Here is a 20,756-nt window from a genome sequence, read left to right on the forward strand (position 1 = left end):
GTGCTACACGCTGCGTCACACTACCCCTGAGCGGACCAACGGAGCACCGGAAGAGCAAACTGACGTGCTACCACGCTGCATCACGCTACCCATGAGCGTCACAACGGAGTACCGAACAGTAATGAAACTGGCAATGTGCTCGACAATAATGGAGCAATCTATCACACAGCATGCAATCATGCGAATGGTGCATGTCACTAAGCAGGGTAATATACTAAACCAACCTATGGACATATAATGATATGCACCATAGTGAACAAATCATATCAAAGTACACTGATCAAATAAGGTATCAAACCTAGGTCCTGAACATGGTGAAACATGGTTATATCACTACCCCTATGAGCATGTGTAATCAGGTACATAACACGAAATGCAAAACAAACAATCAATCAAGCAGGTAACAAGTAATCAGGTAGTGATTAACCGAAACAAATGAGGAACATAATTAATGCAACTTGTTAATTTCACTGTTATGCATATCAAAGACAATAAGTCAAAAGTACCCGCCTCCAAATAAGAAATGTCCAATCCGACGTCGAGATGCTCGTCTCGCGTCAAAATCCTGTAATATCAAACATATACGGATTTAGCTAATTCCCTTGTATATTTAATTAGCTAACCAACCATTAAACCAAATCCAACTAGGTTTAACCTAATCCATTTCACAATTACAATGGATTAGATATCCCCAATTATCTACAATCAAATTGTATTAGATTAATACATGAACTAATATCTAACCATATAAAAATCCGAATTCTCTACAGCATGTATCACGATCTAAAATAATCAAATTACACTATGATCTACAACTAAGACCAAAAACCCAGTACCTTATCTTGATTCCTAGCACTGTTGCTGCTGGATGAATTTGATGCCGTAATAGAAAGTCCACAGAACAACCTTTCTTACTGGTATCCTTCACAAAACGGAACAAGATGAGATCTGGCAAGAAGATTACAAATCAAACAATGCCTAATCTCTACAGACCTATACAGAAAATGCACACTTCCTACCAATCTGATCTCACTGATCTCAGCCATAGCTTACCCTAACTCAGTGCCGACAGCTTCCTCTCGTTGTAATCCACTGCAGCAGCGTCGCTTGGTCCAATCCGGGGAGCAAAGAGGGAAAATAGCATTATGAGCGGCGCGAGGAGAGGAAAGAAAGTAGGGCCCTCGGCGTCGACACCTAGGGAAGAAGCAATGGGCACACTGGGTCGGATCTGGTGGGCGGCACTGCTCTGTGCGATGCCAATCTAGGGCAGAGGTGTCGTGAGGGAGGAGGAAGAGGGATCGGCCGAGCTAGGGCAGAAGCTAGGAGTCGGCCCGATGAGAGGAACGGAGACCCTCGGTTGGCTCTCGTCGGCCGGCGATGAAAAGCTCCGCGTGTGGTTTGTACCGGCAGAGGAAGAGAAGAAGGATGATGCTTCGGCGTCGCGGAGGTTAGGGCACAGGTGGTTCGGCGGGGGAAGAAGAGAAGGGAAGGGAACGGCTCGCGTGGGTTCGGCGGGGAAAAAGAAAACGAAGAAATAAAGAAAAGGAATTAAGAAATAAACATTTCCTCGCTAAAACGGGGTAGCCTAAACAGGCTTTTCTGGGTCCCATTTTTATCCTCGTAAACTCGTCCATACGGTCTCCGAAAAATTCCAGAAAAATTTCTAAAAATTTTGGAAAATTCTCTTATCATTATTCGCCATTTTTCGGTATTTTACAAAAAGAATATCAGATGGTACACAACTGACAGAGCGAGTGTAGGCTGACTGGAGCTCGTGTCACGTCAGGCAATAAACAATCTACCGAACCGAGGTACTACAAAAAAAAAGCAACTGAAACCGACCGGCAGGGGGTCCAGGCCGAGCGACTATCCCGCTCGGCCACACAGTGGGCCCCTCCCATGTCTCATGATGTCCTTATGAGAGGTAATGCCGCTGACAACAGGGCATGGTCAATAGACAAATCGTACGACGGAAGCTTTTATTGTTATGTCAGGGATTGACATGCCCTGTTAAGGTATGGTATCAGAGACATTTTTCTAACATATCCTTTCATAGGACGGTTTAGGGAACGTGCCCACGCCTTGAGGAGCGTGCACATTTCCTACTGTAAAACAATATAAAAGGGGGTTCATGCACAAACGGAGGTATGTGACATATATTATTTGTGCTTGTGCTTTCACTATGCTCTGCCTTCTTTCTACTATTCCGGTGACTGACTTGAAAGGGCCAACTCTAAGGACCACTTCCTTGGCCTGGCACTAATGTTCTGTGTGTTGCAGATCGGAGCGGAGTCTTCGTGAGATCAGAGCGGAGTCTTCACGAGGTCAACAGACGAGCCACACCCCTAGCTAACCTTCTTCATCGTTTTCGGACATGATCACTTCCTATTTATAATTGATCAAGCTCTTTATTCACTTCAAACTCAGTTTAAACAATTTCAAAAATATGAAAAAACATTTGAGTTTTTTTATTTAGTTTGGAGAGATTGAAGTATATTTATGATGATGGTCTCTCGCACTCATGTGTCAATCTTTGAGATTCTTTAACACATGATGAGCACTCTAATATTGATGGATCAGATTTATATTTAGAACTTAAGTTTAATGTTAAGATACTCATTACCAAGAGAATAAAAAAGAACGATTGATGTGCTAAATTATTTGAAAAATAATAAATGGTTATTATCAAAATGCTTATATCGCTTATCGAATTTTGTTGACTATACCAATTACAGTTACGTATGCAAAAAGGAGTTTTTCCATGTTGAAATTGATCAAAACTTATATCTAATAAATTATATCACAAGAAATACTAAATGGTTTGGTTAGGTTATCTATCGAAAAAAATAGTTGAGAAAGTTGATTATGCAAACTTAATCAATACTGCTTCAAAAATTGCGAGGCGAGCTATATTCAAGTCACTATATACTAATTCAGAACATGAATTTTATATTTTGTTTGGATCGTTTTGGCTTTATTAGTATTTACTTCTTACATATTGTTTTGGATGGTATTTTTTTGTCTATCTTTTATTTCTAGAATTCATATTACAAATACTATTTACATTGATTGAAAAATATTTACATTGATTGAAAAATATATGAATATCTAGATTTGAGGGCACCATGTTTGGTGCTCGCCATAGACTCTAAAATCACAAGTTCGACACTGGTTTCGTATCAACTACTCTAAACCCTAAATTTGAAATGTGAACAACTCATCGATTCGCAACCAACATTCTAGGGTTATCTTTCCACTAGAGGACTGACCGCTCTAAATCTGAAAATGCGAATGGTTCATCGCTCCATAGCCAATGTTCTAGGGTTGCCTTTCCATTAAAAAAAATTAATTTCACGCTGTAATTAGGAATTTATCCATGAATGTTTGATTAACTTTGAAAGTTTTTACCATTACACCATAGTCTCAGGGCATGTATGAGTTCGGTTATATTCATTAGTAAAGCTGACCAAACTACTTAAATAATAATTTTTTCAATTAAATTTATAAATTATACATCTAAATAATATTAAAATTTTAATTTGAAATGTCGAGATCACTAGAGCTGTCAATTTGGATTGGGTCCATCGGGTTGGTCCGCCCGACCAAATAATTTAAGTAGGTTAGGTTGAAATTTTATCAATCCAAGTCCGCGACGGGCCGACCTGCCTAGGCCCGCGCCCCACGTAGGGCGGCCCACGATGAGCTTAAGTTGGTCAGTTGAGAAACATATGTAAGTCAAATTTAGTGTCAATTTATTATCTTTCTTCGATATAATTTTAAATAAAAATAATACTTTTCATACCTATTTGTGTGTATTTATATTTAAAATATCTGTTTCTGAATACATTTGATTGATGAATTTTTTCGAAGTAAAAAATTGAAGATATAAAAATTTTTTAAAAACTTTTTCCAATCCGCTAAGATGATAGATCAACCCGCACCATCCCACCCTACTAAATAGTTGGTCCGTCATAGGTCAATCTGATCTATCACGGATTAGCTCATCTAACAACTCTAGATCACCTACAAAGAAATTAATCCTTGTTTACTCCGAAAGAGAGATTTAGAAAAGGAAGTGATTCAAAGTAAGAAAAAAAAATCTTGAGAAAGAGAAGATAAATATGAAAAAAAAAATCTATGAGAGAAGAAAAGATAAATTTTTAAAAAATACAAAAGGGAGGGAAAAAAAAAATTAAAACACGAGAACGGTTCGCCGCCCATGACCACTCATGGTCCTCGTGCGAGGCAGCAACCCACGACCAACTGTGCGAGACGACCTCACACACAAGTACACACCCTTGGCCATGCAAGACACGCTCGAGTGTGAGGCCACCGCTCTTGACCGCATAGGGCAAGCTCAGGGTTTACCCCAAGCTTATTGGGGAGAAAAAAATTAGATGATCTCTTACAAAAACAAAGAGGGAAAAAAATTACTTTCCTTCTATTACTGATAAAAAAAAAATTTAATCCATTTGTTCATAAGGAAACTATTTCATTCTTTTTACAAATATAAAAAAAATTATTATTTTTATTTCTAGACGGAGACATGACTGATAAATTCATCCCATATAATTCGAAAGGAAAAAATTCAAACTGATTAATTTATCAAAAGATTTAATAAAGTCTTTCTTATTAATTTTATATAGTTAACACCAATTTATTTTGTAAAAGAAGTAGAAATACCATGATCAGAATGAATATTTGTAGACAACATAATTAATTTCAGATTTTTCTAGTGGTCAATTCAGTTTTGTAATTGTAGCAGCAAGCAAACTGGCAAGTATGGGTACTACTCAAATAGATAAAACCAAAATCTATCCAACTTTAGTATAAACCAGTGCTTGAGCCTGACTTAAACAAATTGAATATCACAATTGACATCCCTAAATTGGCATCTCAAAATTTTAGGCCACCAGAAAATGACACAATTAATATGTTTGAGGTCAAATAACAATAATGTAATCTATTGATGCTAAAGATCGAAGCCACCACCAAGCAACTTATTAGTCAAAACTAACTGCTTAAAGAGATAAATGATACAACACAACAACAACAAAATGAAAATGTTTCTTCCTGCAACAGAAGTACAACCAAGATATATCTACAAACAAATAGCTGTAGAAGTTCTAGGAGATTGGTTTATCACACCTCAATATCCTCCTGCTAGCAAATGGACCTTCAGCAGTGTCACGCAGATCAGTTCTCCAGCCCATGGCCTGCGCAATGTCCAAAATCTCTCCCATGATGTATTTTGAATCGCGAATATATACATGCCCACCTGGCCGGAGGATCCTATCCATCTCCAGCAAAATGACCGAGACATTGCACCTGAAAACACAAGAGCAGTTCGTCCATAGCCTAAAAGCTTTCATAGTGCTCAGTCTTAATGCAAAGCTGATAACTGTGAAAGAAAAATTGAAACTTGAATCATATTTAGTTTAGCAACTATGGTACATAGAATAGACTTGAGCTGTAACGTTGGTGATGTCATTATTTAGCCATCCTGAGATGTATCGATGAAATAGGATATGATTTCATTGATATGTTTATTCACGATAGTAGCAGTGATACACTGACAATACCTCTTCTGCTCCCTAGAGAATAGACCAGATGCATGCAGAAAGTCGTAAGTTCTTGGATATGTGTCAAATGGTTCGCACCTGCAGACCAAAATATAGTATTAATTTAGTAAAATGTAAGAAAAATCCAGAAAAAGTTAATCACATGAAAATGTTAAGGCAGCAATTCTCTGACGCCAATATAATTTGAAATCATTATAAAGAGAAGTAGCATTACTTTGGAAGAGTTCTCTATCTAAACTTAAAAGACCCTTTCACATTCCATTTGAAAAAAGTAGAATCATACAAGAAAACATTTTAGATGACAACAGGAGTCAAAATACTGTTGCTGTGAGTGATGGATAGAGAAAGTGATCATAGTTTACAATCTAGTGTTGTTTCACTTGATACGGACGAAACATTCGTTCCGCTTGCTGACCGATACTGACACAAGCATGCCTCCAACATCGACACGCCTCGAGGCCACGGCTCAGAGGCCGGCGGTGGCACGTCCGGACATGTTGCATGGGCCGACAATGTCGCTGGCGACGCGGAACAAGTAGGGGTCGAGCGCCAAAGGTTTTAACTTAGATTTAATTAAATAATTTATGTTAATAATTTTAATCAACTCCTAGCTATGATTGGGATAATTTAAATAGACTTAATTAAAGTCTAATAAAATTATCCCATTATATATATATATACTTTTTTTACATTTTTAAATATTTAGATTAAATTTTTTATTTTTAGTTAATATATTTTATATTTAAAATATACCGAAATTACATCGGCATGGCACAATACGATACTAAAACTGTATCGTCTAGTCCGGGATCGAAACCTCAGCACGGGTCGAGATTTTAAACCATAAGAAAAACAGATTAATTACTTGTTATTTTCAGCTAAACTAAAGTGAGAATAAGTTGGTGCTGAAGGAAAAAAAATTGCTTAATAATCAACACCAAAACAAGAGCTATTAAGAAAAGATGGTAAGTTGGCAGAAAGGCACCTAAGCTGATTAGAGTAACAATATAGATTTGCCAAAAATGAATGAAGCATACCAGTCATGGGTCACTCCTATGAGGCCACGATCATAAATTACTGGCAATGTATCCGGCCCACTGATTGGAACTACATTCATTACCCAACAGTCAATTTTTTGATTTATTAGTGCAGCTGCAAACCTGCAACAAAATGTTCATGCATTGTTATCCTGCATATTACCAGAATAAAACAGAATTACAGGTGGCAAGTGAAAATGATACTAGAAAATTAAATGAACATTAAGAGGATGTGCAAATTTAGTATTTGAAGGATAATTGACGTTAAAATGCATAGCCAAGTAATAAAAGCCAGTAGAGTTTTTAAATTTTAACAATGCAACTCTAGGCTCATTGATAGAATAAATGTTCTCACCTATATACAATCCAAGTATGAATATTATAGCAAAAAGGTGATTACGCTCCCCCCATAGCGTTGGAACCCCAAGGTTGTTTTTGGCGTGATCAATCTAGGTTAGGTCCTGTTATTTTCTGATCACTGTGTCTAAGTGTGCAGGAGCTTAGGAGCATAGGAAGTCGAGCGGAAGTCGCGGCTAGCGAGAAGGACGGCACGAGAGAGAGTCGACGGGCTCAGTGCGTCCGAGGGACGAGACGCTGCAGAAGAGTATGCCGGTGGACGAGAAGGACGCGCACAACGTTTGAGAGACGAGAAGCCAGAGCGGAAGCCCGCTCGAGGAGAAGGCCGGAAATTGGGTTTGGGTGAGCCCTATTCCGGTGGCCGAAATTACCCAGGAGCTCACAGCAGCAAAGGAGCGAAGTGGAGCTGTAAGTGTAAGTGCTGCTGGAGGCGCCTTCAAAGGCTGTTGAAGGCACCTTCCATAGCTGGAAGGCGCCTTTGATGAACAGTGCGAAGGCACCTTCCAAGGCTATGGAAGGCACCTTCGGCCAGTCAACTTGACCGTTGCCAAGGGATAAAGCTTTATCCCTTGGCGCTTCGCTGGAGGCGCCCTCCAAACCCTTGGGAGGCGCCTTCAAGCTTCGGATGAGATTTCCCGGGGTTATAAAAAGACCCCTAGACCTATGAAATCAACAACAACTTCGGTATTCAGTTTCCTAGTCTTTTCTGAACTATTAACGAGTGTAAAAGACTTCTCCGCCTTCAGTGAAAGAGAATCTTAGTGAGCGTTCATTTGCCTTGGATTAACAACCATCTAGGTTTTAACCAAGTAAACTCTGGTGTCTTTTATTATTTTTCTTTAAGTTGTTGTTTCTGTTATAATTATAATACTAATCCGAGTTGAAAAGATCGAGAAGGTGTTTTATCTTTGTGTTTTAGGCAACCCGACCCTCTCCAGTCGGCTTACCCGGTCCAACACAAAGACCCTCACAGCTCATCCCTAGGTTATGTGAAGGGAGATAAATCACGGAGTCAGCTTATAGCAAACCGCCCAAGCAGCTAAAAAGTGAGACATGAAAGCAAAGAGACACAGATTTGTTCTCTCTGATCACATACAGGCAGGAAAGCAGAGAGACTGATAAACATGTACATAAGCAAATGAAAAGTTATCAACCTCCACAAATTCATAGAAAGTAATGCTTAACTAGTGTATACTACAATTGCTAGTAATTGTTGGGAAAGGCATTAAAATTAATTGCTTTTGATTATTTTTATTTATATACAAGAATGAGGAAAGAATGATTGAAAGAATATTACACTGGTATTAGCTCAGTTTATGAGAGTTACTGAGACAACATTCATCTTAGACCATGACCTTAAAGCTGTATATTCTCAACTCATCTATCACATATACTAGAGCTAACCTGCAATTTTAACTGTATCAAGAATTAGAAAAGTATTACAAAAGGATTGTGTTCCAAATGCACACCAGACGTGAGTTTCAAGCTTTGTTTAGGTTGACTTCATATAAATTGCAACTATGCTGCCTTTAAAATCAATAATCTAGCTAGCACCACAAAATTTCTCTCTTCAATAAAATCAATGCTTTATTAGACAGAAAAAAATGTTCAATGCAAGCTATTGCAGAGGTAAAAAGGAAAATGTCTCACCCTCCAAATCCAGCTCTCATATCCATTACATTTCGCAGGTTCAAAGTTTGCCAACGAAAAATACGAATAAAGCTCTCCACAGTTTCGTTCCAGTACTGGGACTCTGCCTCAAAAATTTCATTTTTTGCTGTATAAGCATCCATGTCTACTTCTTGGAGCCTTTGTGGAGGCTCATGAAGCCTAGCAGGCCATGAGGAAACATTGGCTCCATATCCATTCTCGGGAAGGCGGGTAATGCATGCTTTTTGGCTAACATACCTGCAAGAAGCATGAAGTAACTTGAGGGGTATTGAAGAAAAATCAAGTGCATGTAACACATTAGAAACATGACTTTAGCATATAAGCAATATCCCTAGAAGATATCCATGGACTTCTAAAAGCTGACTTTAAGAAGCTGTTTCATATTGAATAGATAAACTCCAGTGTGGAAAACAGAAAGCTTAGAGGAATTACTTGCATATTCGAGATTTTTCTTAAGCAAAATAATTCAATAAAATTTTGATTCAAGCATTAAACTAAAGGAAATAAACATGCTTGAGTGCAGGAAACAAGAGAGGGATAGTGGACCATCTCTTAAAACACCAAAGTTCAAATAATGATAACGCTAATGTCTACCATAAGCATGACCAATGGAGACCTTTTCTGGCCACATGAATACTAGACAATATTACAAAATATCATATAAGAATGGCAAAAAGTTATTGGCGCTTACAATCTATTTCCACTAACATGGTAAAGAAGTCGAGGATAAGTGTAAACAATGCTGCCATCTATTAGCTAACACTTAAAAAACTTAGGTTGAGAAAGAAAAACATGAGTGTTCATTTTTCATCATCATATCTATAAGCACTTTTAACATAAAGTTCTTGAATATACCAAACAGTGTTCGGTTGATCCTCTGAATCACAAACATGAGGTTGGACTTCAGAGTTGCGACCCATGTAGCATGAGTTATTGAAAGGCTTCTGCCATATTGCTATGTAGCCCTCCTTATTCACAAGTTGCCAACAAATACGAGATGTAAGGTCATCCATGTCTGTACATGATACAGAAGCATCAAATTTACAATTTTAGAGTACATGATACAGAAGCATCAAATTTACAATTTTAGAATGTAAAAAGAGAATACTAAATAACTGACAAACACATTGGAAGACCTAAAACAGAGTACACAGATGTCTTCACCTTTTTTCATTTGTTGAACTGTATGGCATCTATGTGTGATATCTGTTAAGCAGATCACCATTGTTAGGGACCTAATTGTAAAATACTAGGGTACCAAGAGAATACCTTAATTTTCCCATAACATGATATGAGAGCCCCATAATACCTAGGCACTGATCTCCATTACATGAGTAAGTCAATATCCAGAATCAGTTCCCACCAGTCTCCATCTACAAAATCTTCATCACAGGAGCTAGCTGCTCTCCACCCTGCCTCCTATGTGCGAGCCTTTGCCCATCGTGATGTCGTGCTCTCTTCCTCGCATGACCATCCAGATTGGAAGTCTTGCTGCTCTCCAGTCTGCATCCTATGTTCAAAGCCTTTTCCCGTCAGGATCTTGTTCTCTCTTTTTCACATGACCATTCAAATTGGAAGTCTTCCTCTCTGAAAGACTTCCATTTTCATCTGTTCTCTGTTCATTTGATCTCTGCCAGCCCACCAGCTGAATATGAGCAACAATGAAGGAAAGGTACTCTTTTTTCCTTCACTGTGAGTGAGTAGAGAGCAATTCTTCTTTCATCTGTCACGACCAACAGCCTCATTCCAGGAGCTATAATAGCCCAAATTTGAACGAAGACATCAACTTCTATTATCATTCCTATTTTGTGTTTTGTGCATCAATTAAGGGCTGACTTTAATCCCAAATGTCAAGTTCCTCAAGCACATCCCTATTGCCTCAGATCACTATTCTCCTGAGTCATTCTACCTAGCAACATAGAGAATACGAAAAAGAAATTATACTTGATGAGTTGCAGTAGTTCGGGTTTGGTTTATGGGCCTAGGTAAAACTAGAACATCTTACCACCTGGATTCTCGAGATTCCTAGATCTATCAAAACTTTATGGAATAGATTGATGCTAAATTTCTTGCTCTCCTCTTGCTATATTGATCCCAACCTAGCATCTACTAATGCTCTACTACTATCAAATAGGCATAGGATAAGGATCTGATCACAAGTAACCATGGTTGTCAGATTGGTATCAGAAGTTTTAAACTATGGATTGTATCATTTTTTTTTTTTAAATTCCACGGCCCCATCTCTTTTCCTATCTCCATGTTCCCCCACATCCCACCAAAATCCCAGCCATTATAGGAGCATAATAAAATAAAATGAATATTTACCTACTCATTCCCAATTTAAGAAAATCTAATTTAATTAAACATACCCTTCCTTTCATTTTCTAAATCACACTAACAGCTATCTCACTTGCTCTCGCCCTAGTAGTAAGATCTTTGATTGCAGAGTTGGGTTTTTTTTACTGCCTTTCTTTTATCCACTTTTCTATTCTCTGTTTCTTCCTCACTTCTTTCCGCTCCCAAATCCTATTGAATGAAGAACTTGTCTGATTTAAACAAATATTGGCCGGTTCCTTCTCCAAACCTTCAATTTTCATTAATTTTTGCCAAATTGAACTAATTTTGAATCTATTTTTCTTCCACATTTCCCAGTGTTGGTGCAACCTTAGGTCAAGGTTGACCTGGTTGACCCGACTCGAGTTGACGTGACTCGAGTTGTATTTTGATGTTTGACTTGGGAAAATTATCGGTGCAACCTTAGGTCAAGGTTGACCTAGTTGTGTTGCATGTTGATGTTTGACACTCGTGAGAGAGTTCTATTCTTGATGTGGGATAAGAATAGATGTTTGGGAGATTATTGGTGCAACCGTAGGTCAAGGTTGACCTGGTTGACCTGATTCGGGAAAAGTCCAAGTATGAAGACTTGGCACGGAAAAGTCCAAGCAGGGACTTGGCACGGAAAAGTCCAAGGGGGGAGCTTAGTATGGAGACTTGGAGCTGGAAAAGTCCAAGTATGGAGACTTGGCACCGAAAAGTCTAAGCAGGAGCTTGGCACGTGAAAAGTCCAAGTATGGAGACTTGCACGGGAAAGTCCAAACAGGGAGTTTGCAGGGGAAAGTCCCGTGAGTGAAGCCGAGCGGGAAATCTGGTGAGTGAATCCGGTGAAAATCCTAGTGAGTGAAGCTAGGTGAAGGTGAAAGTCCCGGTGAGTGAACTGGTAAGTGAAGCTAGCGGTGAAAATCCTAGTGAGTGAAGCTAGGTGAATGAGAAAGTCCTAAGGATGTTAGGCGGTGTGGAAAGTCCTGGTGAGTGAAGCCGGTGGGAAAGTCACAGTGAGTGAAGCAAGGAGAAAGTCCTAACTGGGATGTTAGGGTGTGGAAATCTGGTGAGTGAAGCCGGTGGAGTGAAGTGGAGCAAGGAAAATCCGGATGGATCGGGGATGATCGGACTTGGTGTTGGAAAGTCCAAGTAGGTCGAAGGAATTGACCGGACACTTGGCGAGGAGTTCTAGCAGGTGGGAGTGACCAGATGCTAGGGATGAAGTACCAATAGGTCGAGGTTGACCGGATATTGGTTTGAAGTCTTGGGACTTGGTTTGGGCAAAAAAGCTCGGATCGGTCACCGGACCGATCTGATGCTGCTCCGTGACCGATCGCCAGCAAACAGAGGCGGGCTGATCGGTCCAGGCCGAGTTACGTCCCGATCGGGGGACCGATCGAGACGATGTCGCACGGCCCGAGTTGGGATCGGCGTGGACCGATCAGATCGGTCCAGCATCGACGAGTGTTGATCGACCGACGGCCGGGGACCGATCAAGATAGGCCCGATCGGTCCGTAGACCGATCAGGTTTCGACGCAACGGCTAGTTTCTTCATTGTTTCTTCGCGGTATAAAGGGGCTGAGGGCTTCTTGAGGTTCTTCTTCTTCTTGTTTTCTACTGCCGCTTCTCCTTCTTGCTGAGCTTTGTTGAGCTCGTTGGGTGCTAAAGCTTCGCGTGAGCTTCTTCCTGTTCTGGTTTTCTAGCTAGGCTTGGATCCGAGAAGCCGCTGACTTCAAGAAGGCAAGCAAGTGTAGTTTACATTTCTGTTCTTGTTTTCTTGTTCCTATTTGTACTCCTATTGCTGTTGCAAATATTGTGGCGAGGTTTCTCCACCCACAAGGAGTATATTGTATTAGCCGGTTCTCGGGACTCATCCACCGACGGATTGATAGGGCTCGTCCACCTTACGGACACGCCGAGGAGTAGGAGTATCATCTCCAAACCTCGTACATCGCTGTGTTAAGGTTTGATTTTCTTCTCCTTTCTTATTCGTATTTCCACTGCACTAACCTAATCGTAGGAAGAAACGCGATCGATTTGGGGCGGCTATTCACACCCCCTCTCTAGCCGAGTACGAAAGATCCCAACAAGTGGTATCAGGGCGAGGTTGCTCTTCGACGGATCAACACCCGGGAGCACGGGCTAGAGATGGATCTCTATGGAGAAGATGTCACGATTCAACCTTCTATGAGTCTCACGACAACTTCACATATTGGAAGGTAAGGATGATGTATTTTCTTAGGACTAATATGTTAAATTGGTTTTGTGTACAAGAAGGGTTTTCCCCACCGATGGATGAGGAAGGAAAACCTATCAAGAAGAAGGAGTGGACGAAAGAGCAAATCCACCAATCCACAATCAACGACGAGGTAACGAAAATTCTTGAATTTTCATTACCTAGTGATATCTTGCATAAGATAGGTAGATACAACGATGCCAAGGAATTGTGGAACAACTTAGCAAAGTTCCATGAGGAGAGCTCAAATTCAAGCCATGAAGAGGAGCTAAGTGAGCCAAGTAGCTCACATCATGGAGGGAGCGAATTGGGAGTTGAGGGCTACTCAACATCCAAGGAAGAAGAGGAGGAGAGTTCCTCTTGTTCAAGTTCGGAGCAAGAAGAAGAAGCATCTACCTCCGGAGGGATGAGGAAGAGAGCTCCATCCATCCCCACCTAGGTAACTCAAGCATTTCAATTTAAAATAAGTTACATATAATATGCAGTGAGTGTAGGGAACATGGACATTACAAGAGTAAGTGTCCAAAGAGGGTAAGAAAGACTCCACCGGCGCCAAAGGTCAAGGAAGCCGGAGTCCCGAAACGCAAGGGCAAGGAGCACATCGTGTGCTTCCAATGCAAGCAAAGGGGACACTATAGGAGCCATTGTCCGAGGGGGAGGCAACCTCACAAGGGCAAGAGACCGGGCACAACGATAGGGGGAGCTAAGGCAAATCCTAAGGTAACCTCTAAGGTTCATTATTGCAATTCTAATAAAACTCATGCTAGTAGTTTTGTTGCAATTGTTAATAATGATAAGCATGTTAACTTTAGGAACCAATACATGTGCTTAGGAGCTAAACATGTTAGCCTAGGTAAGGATAACACTAGAAATACCAACCCTAGGATTAACGCTTCTAAAGTTAAGGAAAACCTAGGTAGAAATCCCAAGAAGACTAGACATATGCCTAGGAATATCTCAAGAGAAAATGACAAATTAAAACTTGAGGTATTAGAGAGGGAAAATCAAGTCTTGAGGTCAAGACTTGATAATTTGGAAAAGGCTCTTAAAAACATAGAGAAGTCATCTCTAGGGTTTAAGGGTCAAAAACCAATGTCCAAGGACAAGAAAGGTTTAGGTCACAAACCTAAGTCCCAATTGGTCAAGCCCACTTATCATAATGTTCCATTCGATTATGGAACAAAACCTAAGGCTAGGAAGACCATTACCAAGGTCACAAGGGGAGTCACCCCTATAGTTGACCTTGATGAGATCCAAATGACCAAGGCTTTAAAACCTAAGAGGGTCATTAGGAGGGTTGCTAGGGAAGTTATCCCTAGTGAATATTTAGTGAACCCAATGAGCTCTAATAGGTATTGGGTTCCTAGGAGCATCTTCTCTACCCCATAAATGGGTTAGAGAGTGTCAACTCCAATAAGAAGGGTAGTTAACCCAACTTTGAGGAAATTGACACTCAAGGAGTATTTTCAAGGTTTTGAGAACTTTTGAAAATGAAATGGAATTATCATTTACTCCTTTGAAGAGCTAAATGTGCCTAATGAGTGGAAATATCATTTTTAATCTTAAGTGGCACAATTTGAGGAAAACCTAGAGAAATACCATAATTGGGATTTTGGTTTTCTCTTAGGGATATATGGGCAATCTAGGGTTAGATTTTAAGTTAGCTAAGGCTAAGGATACTTAGATAGGGATTTAGGTATTTTATTTGTGCTAACTTGCCATGATTGGTTGCCATATGCCATGCCATGACATCATATTCATTTTATTATCATTTGATATGTCATGATAATGCTTAGGTTATCTATGTGTCATGTGTTAGTTTAGTTTCAAACTTTATGCCATGACATCATGACATTGGCACATGTTTTTACTTATGATATCATTATATGCCATGTCATCATCTCTTGCATTATAATCAATGAAATTGATTTAAGGACAAACATATAATTTGATATTGAGATCAAATTGATGTTTAGAAAATGCATGAGAACTTAGCCTAAGTTGACCTTAACCCATATCTCACATCAAATTGACTTGAATGTGGTTTGATACACCTTAGATGTGTGTGAGATATTAGGATCATGAGTTAGGATCAAGGTGCATAGTTTTTGTACCTAGATGAGCCTAATTCAAGAAAAGGAGGATCATAGGGAAAGCTTGTGTACAAGTCATGTACATTTAGCTCTAAGATTATGGTCCTAAATTCAAATGGTTTTAAAATCATTTTGAAATTGATTTGGAAAACCTTGATGAAGTCATCTTAGTGATTGCTTTCATCATTGAACATTGTGATACAAAGTTGAGTTAACTTTGAACTATTTCAAAGTTTTCGAATTTTGTATCAAGATTTGAAAATGGAAGTTATTTTCATAGAAAACTATTTTTCCTTGATAGTATATGTTATGAGGAGTGTATCCTCAAAGTTTCATAATTTTTGAAATTTTCTGGAATTGTTTATGGGTTTCTGAATTTCGGGTAAAAATTCAGGAATTCTGATAAGGGATCTTGGATCGGTCACTGAACGATCCCGAAATACGAAAAAGTTAAGGATCAGACCTGATCGGTCACGGACCGATCGGTCCACCCTCGGTGAATGTGGATCGGTGCGGGGACCGATCAGGTAAGCCTGGCACGCAGAGCCCGCTACTGATCATTTTCTGATCGGTCTACAGACCGATCAGGTAGTTTGATAGGTTTAGGGGTTTGAAACTCTCCAAGACATTGTTGGTGCAATGGTCAAGGGGGAGTTGACCTTTAGGGGGAGTTTTACCTAATTGTCAAGGGGGAGTTGACTTTTAGGAGGAGTTTTTACTCCTTAAGACTTTTGAGGATTAGTGATATGGGGTTATCACTAAGTTGATTGTTGAGTTTAGTATCAAGGGGGAAATTAAGAGTTTCAATGAAAGGTATGGGACTTTCATTAGGAAGAAACTCTTGACCTTGATACTCTCCTTTTTCTTTTTGATGTGTGTCAAAAAGGGGAGAGTGTTCATTGGAGAATTATTGGAGAACCCAAGTTAGGTTATCGGGTTAACCTAAGCTAGGGGAAGAATGTCAAGGAATGTTCAAGGTAGAACATTGGAATTCTTTTTGATGTGTGTCAAAAAGGGGGAGAATTATTGGAGAAACCTAAGTTAGGTTATCGGGTTAACCTAACTTGATTATGAGTTTTGTCAAACATCAAAAAGGGGGAGATTGTTGGTGCAACCTTAGGTCAAGGTTGACCTGGTTGACCCGACTCGAGTTGACGTGACTCGAGTTGTATTTTGATGTTTGACTTGGGAAAATTATCGGTGCAACCTTAGGTCAAGGTTGACCTAGTTGTGTTGCATGTTGATGTTTGACACTCGTGAGAGAGTTCTATTCTTGATGTGGGATAAGAATAGATGTTTGGGAGATTATTGGTGCAACCGTAGGTCAAGGTTGACCTGGTTGACCTGATTCGGGAAAAGTCCAAGTATGAAGACTTGGCACGGAAAAGTCCAAGCAGGGACTTGGCACGGAAAAGTCCAAGCAGGGAGCTTGGCACTGGAAAAGTCCAAGCAGGGAGCTTGGCACTGGAAAAGTCCAAGTATGGAGACTTGGCACTGGAAAAGTCTAAGCAGGGAGCTTGGCACGTGAAAAGTCCAAGTATGGAGACTTGGCACGGGGAAAGTCCAAACAGGGAGTTTGGCACGGGGAAAAGTCCTGGTGAGTGAAGCCAGGCAGTCGGAGAAGTCCTGGTGAGTGAAGCCAGGGGAAAATCCTAGTGAGTGAAGCTAGGTGAAGGTGAAAGTCCAGTGAGTGAAGCAGGGCATTGGGAAAAAGTGAGCGCGGTGAAAATCCTAGTGAGTGAAGCTAGGTGAATGGGAAAGTCCTAACCGGATGTTAGGCGGTGTGGAAAGTCCTGTGAGTGAAGCCAGCGGTGGGAAAGTCCGGTGAGTGAAGCCCGGTGAGAAAGTCCTAAGGATGTTAGGCGGTGTAAATCGGTGAGTGAAGCCGGTGAAAGTCCCGTGAGTGAAGCCAAGGGAAAATCCGGATGGATCGGGGATGATCGGACTTACGGTGTTGGAAAGTCCAAGTAGGTCAAAGGAATTGACCGGACACTGGTGGAGAGTTCCAGTCGAGGGAGTGACCGGATGCTAGGGATGAAGTACCAATAGGTCGAGGTTGACCGGATATTGGTTTGAAGTCTTGGGACTTGGTTTGGGCAAAATAGCTCGGATCGTCACCGCACCGATCCGGTGATACTGTTGCTCGATCGCCGGTGACCGATCGCCAGCAAATGAGGCGAAAGAGGCAGCTGATCGGTCCACGCATCGATCAGTTACGCCCCGATCGGTCCGGGGACCGATCGGGAGACGATGTCGCGAAGCACGGCCAGAGTTGGGATCGGTGCGTGGACCGATCCATATGGTATTCGATCGGTCCACGATCGATCGTAGTACGCATGAAGGTTTCAGATCGATCGATGTCCGGGACCGATCAAGATAGGCCCGATCCTCGCCGACCACTAGCCGTTGTGACGCAACGGCTAGTTTCTTCACTGTTTCTTCTTCATAAAAGGGCCGAGGGCTTCTACAGTTCTTCTTCTTCTTCGGAAGTTTTCTCTCAAGCTTCGCTTCCTTCTGAGCTTTGTTGAGCTCGTTGGGTGCTAAAGCTTCGCGTGAGCTTCCTGCTGGTTTTCTAGCTAGGCTTGGATCCGAGAAGCTGCTGCTTCCCCAGGGTTCCTGCTGACTTCAAGAAGGCAAGCAAGTGTAGTTTACATTTCTGTTCTTGTTTTCTTGTTCCTATTTGTACTCCTATTGCTGTTGCAAATATTGTGGCGAGGTTTCTCCACCCACAAGGAGTATATTGTATTAGCCGGTTCTCCGGGGACTCATCCACCGACGGATTGATAGGGCTCGTCCACCTTACGGACACGCCGAGGAGTAGGAGTATCATCTCCGAACCTCGTACATCGCTGTGTTAAGGTTTGATTTTCTTCTCCTTTCGTTTCTATTTGTATTTCCGCTGCACTAACCTAATCGTAGGAAGAAACGCGATCGATTTGGGGCGGCTATTCACACCCCCCCTCTCTAGCCGAGTACGAAAGATCCCAACACCCAGGATCTTGGGAAATCTCAGATCGAACAAATCAACCCACTCTAATTCAGCCAATCCAAATCCGATCAACTGATGAATCCCATCTATGCAGGTGACATCTTTCAAGCCTATGACATGATTTACAATCCTTTATAATTGTGTCAATAAGACACTGAAATGACCTTACATATCAACAGCTTCAAACGATTATTATTGATCTCTAATAAATCTCCCATCGTTAAGGTTATGTAGGATCGCTTCAAAAGGCTCCTCTGCATTTTATTTCTCCACGTAATTCATCTTGAGTAGAGTCTTGGGAGATACCTCCATTCCAGCAATACGTAATTCATCTTGAGTAGAGTCTTGGGAGATACCTCCATTCCAGCAATACCTTTATTGGATGTCCCATATAGATGTTGAGGGCCTCTATTGTGTTTTTACATCCTCTTAGCCTTCCCTAGAAAATTCTATTCTGTCTATTTAGTTGTCATTTGAAGAGTCCTGTGGTGGTGGAGGTGGTTGTGGATGTCAATGAGGTCATGGTGTGTATAGAGCAAATCTAAATTCACCCATTATGAAAAAAGTTAGGCATGCTTGAAATCTTTAGCACTCACTTCATAGGTATCCAACTAGTTATCCTCTATAAATTACCCATGTGGCAAAGCCAACCATAGGTACTCAGGATGTCCACTTGCTTCCTTCCCTAGCTATAGTCTTAGTATCACAGTGCATTTTGAGGAATATACTTGTCTTCTTCAATTCCAGACTATGTGAGATGCTTCCTCTTAGTTAGATGTCTTATCTCTTAGAGGTACTTGTCTAGCACTACGACATAGTCCACTAGAACTTCTACCTAGATCCTTTACTCAAGGAGTAAGGACCTCAATATATCTAGTACCATCCACTCATTCAGTAATTATACTATTTTACATGGCCACTTCACCAACCAATGTCATTCTTACAAATGATTCTTTTATATAAAAAATATTGGCGAAATCAACCCCAGGAGATTGACTGTGCTATGAATTGGGTTTCGATGTTTTGGGTTTCCATGTTTGAATATTATTTTTGACGATTGAGTGATGTGTCTAGTAGATCAAGGTTGACAGGATTTTTAACAATGGAAAAATCCGAACGGGTCAAGATTGACGAGACAGTTGGCAGGAGATAGTCTAATAGGGAGCTAGAAAGAAGGAAGTCTAAGTGCGTTAGATACAATAGACACTTGACAATGAAGAAATCCAATCGGTGCTAGTAGAGGAAGTCTTTCTAGGTCATGGAGGATGGTCTAAATATTAGACATGTGAGATAGAGTCCAGACAAGTCATGCAAGATTAGATATGAGGCAGTTGATGGAAAACTCTGGAGGACTTGACGTCAAACAATTGATAGGAAGTTCAAGTGCGTAGGTCATGAAGGTCTAGATGTTTGACAGTGATAAAAGGCATTTAGCAAGCATTGAAGTCGTAGCACATCAAAGGTAAGTAGATGTAAGGCAAGAGGAAGTCTTGGTAAGCTAAAGTTGGTTGGATGTTAAGCAATAGGCAAAATCCCATAGGTGAGGAGTCTTTAGGTAAGTAAATCTTAATAGATTGAGGTCAACTAGATACGATACTAACCTAGGTTAAAGTCAAATCAACATGGGCTGAGTAGATGAGGAAGTCTCAAAGATATGAGGTCACTTAACACCATATGAATTCAGCCGTTGTGCAACTGGAATAAGAGTGTTAATCCATGGTTTAAAATATCGACCCGTGCTGAGGTTTCGGTCCCAGACTAGAACAATACGGTTTTAGTATCATATCGTACCGTGTCTATACGATTTCGGTATTTTTTTATTTATATATGGTAATTATTAGATAAATATGTTAATTGTGTATAATTTAAAAATAAGTTATATATAGTTAAGATCACGAAGTTATAGTTTGGGCAATCGACAATCAACTAATGATTGAGTCGACTAGGCAATCGACCCAGACTTAAATGAAAAGATGTTAAGATATAATCAAAGTCCCACATTAGAAAGATATGGAAAAGATGTTTAAAAGGATGTAAGATATCTCCATTGGCATGAGACCTTTTTGATAGAGCCCAAGAGCAAAGTCATGAAGTGGATAATATCATTATGGAGATATGTAAATATCCTTCGATCCCATCAAATGGTATCAGAGCCATGGTCCAACCCAGATGTCATATGAGATGACCTTGAACGAAGTCGAGGGTGGGCTCGGAGCAGGTTAAGGTAACTGGATGCTTGCAGGAGGCTCGAAGCAGGTCAGGAGTGACCGGATGCGGATACTCACGGGAAGGCTCGGAGCAGGTCAGGGTGACTGAATGCTCGCTGGAGGCCCGGAGAAGGTCAGGGTGATCGGATGCTCGCGAGGAGGCCCAAAATAGATTAGGGTGACCGGATGCTCGTGGGAAGGCCCGGAGCATATAAGGGCGATTAGGATGCTCGCGGAAAGGCCCGGAGCATATAAGGGCGACTG

General features: G+C 40.7%; 1 protein-coding gene and 1 long non-coding RNA gene across 2 annotated transcripts in view; both read right to left on the reverse strand.

Annotated features, from left to right (window-relative positions):
- Positions 1-518: 518 nt before the first annotated feature.
- LOC121983170 lies at positions 519-1,507 on the reverse strand. Its single transcript, XR_006112410.1, has 3 exons — positions 1,054-1,507; positions 837-922; positions 519-565 (listed from the first exon to the last, which is right to left on the reverse strand). It is a non-coding gene; the product is annotated as an uncharacterized LOC121983170 (long non-coding RNA).
- A 3,496-nt stretch (positions 1,508-5,003) lies between these two features.
- Positions 5,004-20,756, reverse strand: part of LOC121981488 (probable methyltransferase PMT11) — a 36,947-nt gene continuing 21,194 nt past the window's right edge. The window contains exons 5-9 of the mRNA XM_042534032.1: positions 9,503-9,662; positions 8,627-8,884; positions 6,620-6,742; positions 5,583-5,660; positions 5,004-5,328 (exon numbers count right to left, since the gene is read on the reverse strand). Coding sequence (XP_042389966.1) covers positions 5,127-5,328; positions 5,583-5,660; positions 6,620-6,742; positions 8,627-8,884; positions 9,503-9,662 — 821 coding nt within the window. The 3' untranslated portion in view covers positions 5,004-5,126. The remainder of the gene's footprint in view (positions 5,329-5,582; positions 5,661-6,619; positions 6,743-8,626; positions 8,885-9,502; positions 9,663-20,756) is intronic.

This window comes from Zingiber officinale, chromosome 5A, assembly GCF_018446385.1.
Source record: "Zingiber officinale cultivar Zhangliang chromosome 5A, Zo_v1.1, whole genome shotgun sequence".
Classification (NCBI taxonomy): domain Eukaryota; kingdom Viridiplantae; phylum Streptophyta; class Magnoliopsida; order Zingiberales; family Zingiberaceae; genus Zingiber; species Zingiber officinale.